At 38.7% G+C, this 6,475-nt stretch overlaps 1 protein-coding gene across 4 annotated transcripts in view; it reads right to left on the bottom strand.

Moving 5' to 3' along the window:
• Window positions 1-248: 248 nt before the first annotated feature.
• SYT9 (synaptotagmin 9) overlaps window positions 249-6,475 on the bottom strand; it is a 73,114-nt gene continuing 66,887 nt past the window's right edge. The window contains exons 7-8 of one of the 4 annotated variants that reach the window (XM_087744216.1): window positions 6,225-6,381; window positions 249-5,148 (exon numbers count right to left, since the gene is read on the bottom strand). In XM_087744216.1, the coding sequence (XP_087600342.1) occupies window positions 6,274-6,381 (108 nt within the window). In that variant the 3' untranslated portion in view covers window positions 249-5,148; window positions 6,225-6,273. Of the gene's footprint in view, window positions 6,382-6,475 lie in introns of all 4 variants that reach the window. The other 3 variants (XM_087744211.1, XM_087744224.1, XM_087744234.1) reach the window with 3 other exon arrangements.

The following is a 6,475-nucleotide window of genomic DNA, read 5'->3' as shown; positions in this document are numbered from 1 at the left end:
ATGATGATTGTGGCCATGGGACGAAATAAGAGGAGGTTTCAGTATCCAAACCCCCAAATTATGTTTGAGTGCTGTAAAATAACTGTCATGTTAACAGCTTTGTCTCTCTGGTTTCATTTATTTTATCAAAACACAACATCTATGGAGAAGAATTGAGTTAAAACATTTCCGAAGTTTTTGCTGTCTTTCTGAGTAATGAATTGAACTTTAATATATTAAATACAAAATAGTAATAAATTACAATTCCACAATTTCTTACAGAGTTTTTATTAAGATCAAAACTTATTTGTTCAGACTAGATTTATATAAATAAATCACAGTACATTTTTACCTGTGTTTAGAAGATTGTAATACATATTATAAAATTAAGAAATTTTTTGTCCCTCAAACCATCACTGCGAAAGGAATCATGCATTATTTCTACTAAACAAACAAAATGCCCACCTAATAGAGAGAGCCTTGATACAGGTATGACTCTACTCTCCAAAATTAGACATGAAACATAGAGATACCAGGACTATTTATTGAACAAGAAATAATAAAGCATAGTACAAAGTTCATGTGTTATTAAAAACAAAAGTATACCAAAACAACACACCTCTCTTTACACATCTTTTCAATGGGTATTAAAAATGAGAGCTGGCCAGCATGCAACTGAATAAAACATTCCAGTTTTACAATGTCTACGTTTGAGCAAAAGAAGAAGGAACTAAAAAACCCAGACAAAACAAACGAATGAACAGCCCAGATGCTTACAAGTCCTCATGTCATCTTCCTCTCTGTGCCATGTGTGCTGTGTTCAGTCAGCAGTTGAGGTATGTCCTGATGATACCTTTCCTGAATAGTGTCCGTCACGGCCATCTGGATCAGTGCACTTTACGGACCTTCAAGGAGATGGAGGTCCTTTCAGAGAACTGCAAGACTCTGGAGAACTTCCAGCTGTAGTTCCTTGCCCAACCCACTGTATTAGAAATTAACTGTAAAAGCAGCTCTTGAAACTATTCAGCCCTGAACGTGCAGTGCCCTTACAAGATGATTCACACCTTGCACAGCTCGGTTCACATATTGTAAGGCGGTCACTTTAGAACAGAATTATGGTTGCAAGCAAGGCCTTGCACTAATTGCAGCAAGATTCAAGCTGACACTAAGTCTGTCCTGCTGCCATTTTTCCCAGCACAGAGGGCTTCTATTAAATTCTACAGTATTGTGGATTACTTTCTCTACATGCTTTTTTCCTTGTAGATAAGAAAGCTGTTGTTTTCTCACTTGATACTGAGATGTACCATGCACTGTTCTAGAGGGAAGAAAGCATTTAACTGATGACACTTCAGATTGAGTCACCTAGCCTATGTTTTTTCACTTCTTTCCATTCAAACAAAATGCATTAACAGCAAAGGAATTTCAGATAGATTTCTAACTGGGTCAAACAGATTTTTCAAACAAATTTCCAGTCTTCTTTCTCCCTTCCTGTTTATTGTTTGCTACTTTTAAACTAAAAGAGAGTTTGCAGGTTTGTTTTTTTTTTAATGGCAAATAGGTCCCCTCAGTGCTCTAATGTTGCCAAGTGATAAACACATAAATATGTCTCTTGTGTCTCTGACTTTGGGTACTCATGTTGATATCGCTACATATCATGTTTGGTGTTTAAAAACACATAAGTGAAACCAAACCAAACCAAAAAAACCCAAAGAACAAAAACAACCAAAAAAACCCCCAACATCTATCCCCTCAAGCCAAGAAGGATGGACTAAAATAACCTCTTATTTTTCATCCTTTTGTGTTGCTGTTTGCTGTTGTCTCACTTTGGATTGAACCAGCAGTTCCCTTACTGTTAAGTTAAATTGGACCTCTGTATAACAAGTTTCTCGTCTGTACTGCTTTGCTGTTTTACGGATCCTCTGGCATAGAAAGCTGAAGTGTGCATTGACTGGTAGGAACAGTTTGAGCCCTGGGTCTTTTATACTACAGGTTTTTGCTTTCTGTTCTGGTAGTCCCTGCTTCCCCAGATGAAGATGTATGTGTGTTTGTCCACTGCCAGGATTATTTACAGGGGAAAATGAAACAAAAGAAACCAGAAATGTTTTCGATGTCTTGTGATTTCAGTGGACACAGATAAAGAAATATTTGAGCACTCAACTGCAGAAGGGTTGCGTTGTGAGTATTTTGGCATGGGAATATCACACAACTGTCCATTATACTCTGCCTCAGTGTCACTAGCTTGGAAGGCTTTCCCATTGGCACTCACTGCTGTTTCATATAGCAACATCTGAAATGGTGGCGTGTTATGGAAAACTAAAAGTAACAGTTTAATAGCACATTGTTAATGAGTGAAGTGGGATTAAAATCTTGCTGAGATGCATGTCTAAGGGATTTCCTTTTCTATTTTAGAATTACGATACTTGTCATACAGCGTAATTATGCATTCACAAGAAATAAGAAAACAAATGAGGGTTGCAGATTGAAATTATTCTTGTGAGCCTTCTACTAATTTACCTCTGAGAATCATAGTTCAGAAAAGAAAGACTGAACAGTGTTGGGATCATGGTTTTCTCTGGGTTTCCAGATGATTTTGTAGCAATAGATCCTCTGTTCCTTCCAGTGTCCTGTTGTATTGTTGTACTGCAGTTCAAAGACAGAAGCAGTGTACTGGCCCACCAGAACCATAACCTGAAAATATTTCAGGTCTAGAGAATAGCATTGGTTAAGTGGAGTATAAAGGTGAAAAGTGAAGTATCCAAATATAGAAAATAGCTATCATTCCAGATATGCACTGCTATGATAAGGCAGATATTTGTAAAAAGCACATAGTAATGTTACAGCCTGAGTAACAGTTTGCAACTCATGAGTCATCAAAAATTAGAGAATTTAATAAAAAATTATGTTTTCTTCCTCATCCCTAAGCCTTTGAGGTGTGCTGGATTCCACTTTAAATGCTCACTGAATAGAGGTTTGGGGTTTTTTTATTTTTAATAGAACTGTGTTCTAAATCATTCTCTTGATGCCAGACCCTTGAGCATTAAATAAACTGAGTATGGTAATAAAATAAAAAACACTGGCAAGTATAACGATACCACTTTTCAGCTGATGCCCCTTTGAGTTGCTAGAGACAAATCTTACAAAGGCTTCTGCACTCTTCCACGGACCCAAAATGAGCCTGCTGTATAGGTGTTTTCCTTTTTACAGAAGCTACTGTTGCTAACGTTGCAGTGAGAAAGCGTGCAGCTGCCTGCTCTGCATTCCAGGCAGGGATGCATGTATAATGATTTGTCCAGGAAATCAAAGAACTCTACTCCAAAGGAACAGGTCCTCCTTCTTAGCTCATGCACATCTCACCATGTTGACTCCTGGGAGATGGGCCTGAGTAAAGAGTGCAGGATTTTACCTGAAGTGAGGATCACGCATGAACAGAGATGAACATTGTATTGTATCACTGGCCTGCTGATATGAAGCTTCAGTTGAAAGTGTAGTGAAATAGTTTTGCCAGGGCAACTTTATACCTGTATTTTTCATTCTTCTGGAAATGCCCAGTTACCCATCTGAAATTTTGCTTGGGCAGGTTTTGAAAAGCTGTTTAGTTTGCCAGGTGTATCCTTGTATGTGGTAGCTGTATTCTCCATAGCATGTAATGAGATTTTTGAAAACTACTGTACTTACAGGACTTCTGCTTTATAGCTGCAGCACACATTTACAACAGATCCAAGATTTCCTGCAAGTGTCGAGCTGTGCTTTACCCATTAGCAATTCTCATTTTCTGGAAGATCCTCAATTGATAGGTTATAAAACTAATTTTTCAGATTTTGAATCAAAATTTCAAATATTTTCTTCAATCTGTGCATGCATATTTGTGTCAGCAAAATTGCAAACACAAAATGCTTGGTGAGCATTCAACACATACAAGATATGAAGCAATGTGTGTGCACATAAATTTATCTGAACTATATATAAAGACAAGGGCTCCCTATCTGTACGTAGCAGGCAACTAGACTGTATAAAATACCCATCCTTTGCATTTTCATTTTTAAAATAAAAATCCCCATGTAAAAACTGGAATCAAATTCTCTCTAGAAAAGTTTGAAGGAAGAGAGAACTCCATGCATGGCTAAGTGGCAAAAATTTATCCCAGGGCTCCTTGTTCCGGGGCATAGATTTCATCATGTGAAAGAGTTCAGTGCTTTAATTTTTTTTTTTTAATGGTCAGAATTTGTCAGCATTTACAATATACCATCATGTAAGATAGCACAGTTAATTAAATTACAAATAATAAAGAAAGACTTCACAGGCACTATATATTTGGAACAACATTTTAAAATGACATTGGGGAGGTGTGTGCACATGCACACACGTGCGTGTGCTTTTGTGTATGATAAAGCATAGCCACCTGTGATATGCTTCCAACTTTTTGCAGCGTCATGGACACAACTAAGAAACATTGACTGGAAAATCATCTACAAAGATTGAGGACTAACAACCTCCGTGTTATACAGATGGCTATCTTCTTTCTAAAAGAACATACTGTCATTACAAATACCATATGTATCTTGTTCTCACCCAACAGAACTTTTTTTCAGTTTTTCAGATTTGAAGGATTTCTGCGAAGAACCATATTAATTTGTTTTCATGTAAGGTGAAAGGAGGCACCAACTGATACTGAGGATGCAACTTGTCATCAAAAAATAAATGTCTGATGACAATCATTCTTGAAAAAAAATTATTTAGAAAGCTATCCATTCACAATACTGCACCTTTTTTGCAAATACAAGAACCATATTTGTTGCTGCTTCCCATATTTGTTGGTTTTCATTGCTATCACGTTGCTTGTAAAACCTGGGTTATCCTAATGAACAGAAATTATGACTTGAATTTGGGTTATGCTTAGGACCATACAAATAATCTATCAGGAGCAATAGTGTCAGCTGGAGGATTAATGCTACTAGTGGATAACATTACACTACTTGAAACCAATAGCTCTTCACACAGTAGAAGACTGGGGGTCCTATTCAGCAAATATTCAGGGTCCTATGGCTGTGGCCACAGAGGTTCCAGAAGCTCTCGCTGAGTCTAATCCTGATTCAGGAACCAAAATGATACGCTGTGTATATATTTCTCTGCACAGCCTGGATGCGCTGGACACCCTCCCCCACTTGATTCCTGGGAAGGAAAAAAATATGTCTCTGTTTAGCTCAGTGACGTGAAAAGCAATCCACAGTAATGAAATCTAAAGAAGTTAGCCAGGCATGTATGAAAAGAACAGGATGCCTGTAAAAAGGGAAGAGCTGTCAAAACCTAATTGTGGGCTCTGGCTGCAATAGAATTTATCAAAGAGGGAAGACAGGTTGAATATAAGGATGTAGACAACTTCTGCTAAGAGGCACTTCTCGTATTCTGGGAAATAGTAACCATTACACTACTCCTCACGTGCTTTGTCAAGCCATTCCTATCAATGCTTGGCTACAGCTGAGAGCTGGGTGGTGTGCTTTCTAAACCCAGCTCCCACATGCCCAGGTAGGCATTTCAAGTGTGGCACTTCAGCTAGTACCTAGCTTGTTACTGAGGGCACAAAGATATAGGTGGAGCTGCCCCAGTTTGCTCGATCTTCTTTCACAGCATACTTGCATGTTGGCAGCACCCATGCTCTGAAAAGGCATGGTGCATTCCCACTGCAACAGAGCCTGTGAGCACTCAAAGGTCTCCCTGCTGAAACTGTGCTGCTGTGGTCCCCAGGCACCGGTAAATGTAATGCCTTATGGAGACAGGGCAAGACTGTGGTATTTTTGCCATTTTGTAGCATCTTCCTATTGCCTGACAATTATTTATGGAACTGCCTAGGGCTAGTGCTTACAACCAAATGGGTCAAGTCCTCAGTTGCGTTCCAGTAACAAGGTTGCATTCCAATGCATAAAGTATATGCAGAGAGGCTGCAAACTGCCTGCCTCTATATATTAGGTGCTTACAGCATTGTTTGTGGCTTGATATGAATACAATGGTCTTTCCTGTCTTTCAGCATTGGGGGTAACGTTGTGGCTGTTCATAAACATACTAGTTTCTTTTGACTGGGATTACTGCCTGACTTTAGCCAGTGATAACAACAATAAAAGTAAATCATGGTCACTCTTAGGAAGCAATTTAGTTAGATCTTTGATGAGTTTTTGTGTCTCGTGAATCAGGATTTGCATTCCCTGTATTGGGGAGAGGATTAGACAGAGGGATTAAAAGGACATCTTTACCCCACTGGACTCTGTGGAATAGCCCCTGAGGATATGGCTAAGAAAGAGTTCAACAGGAATGCCAAATTTCTGCTGAATAGGTTAAAAGGGTGAGGAAGCCTCTTCGGCAGCCATCCAAGCGCAGAAGACCTGCATAACATTTCTGCTGAATAGGGCCCTAAAGACAAAAAACAAAACAAAACAAAACAAAAAAACATAGGAACCTTGAAAAGCTTTTCTGATTGTGTGGATTCTTATCAACGCCTCAGATC

This window comes from Nipponia nippon, unplaced genomic scaffold (assembly GCF_047370975.1).
Source record: "Nipponia nippon isolate SJK-2023a ecotype South Korea unplaced genomic scaffold, ASM4737097v1 scaffold_10, whole genome shotgun sequence".
In the NCBI taxonomy this organism is placed as follows: Eukaryota; Metazoa; Chordata; class Aves; order Pelecaniformes; family Threskiornithidae; genus Nipponia; species Nipponia nippon.
The sequence above is the reverse complement of the archived record's forward strand: the minus strand, read 5'-3'. Positions and strand labels throughout refer to the sequence as shown.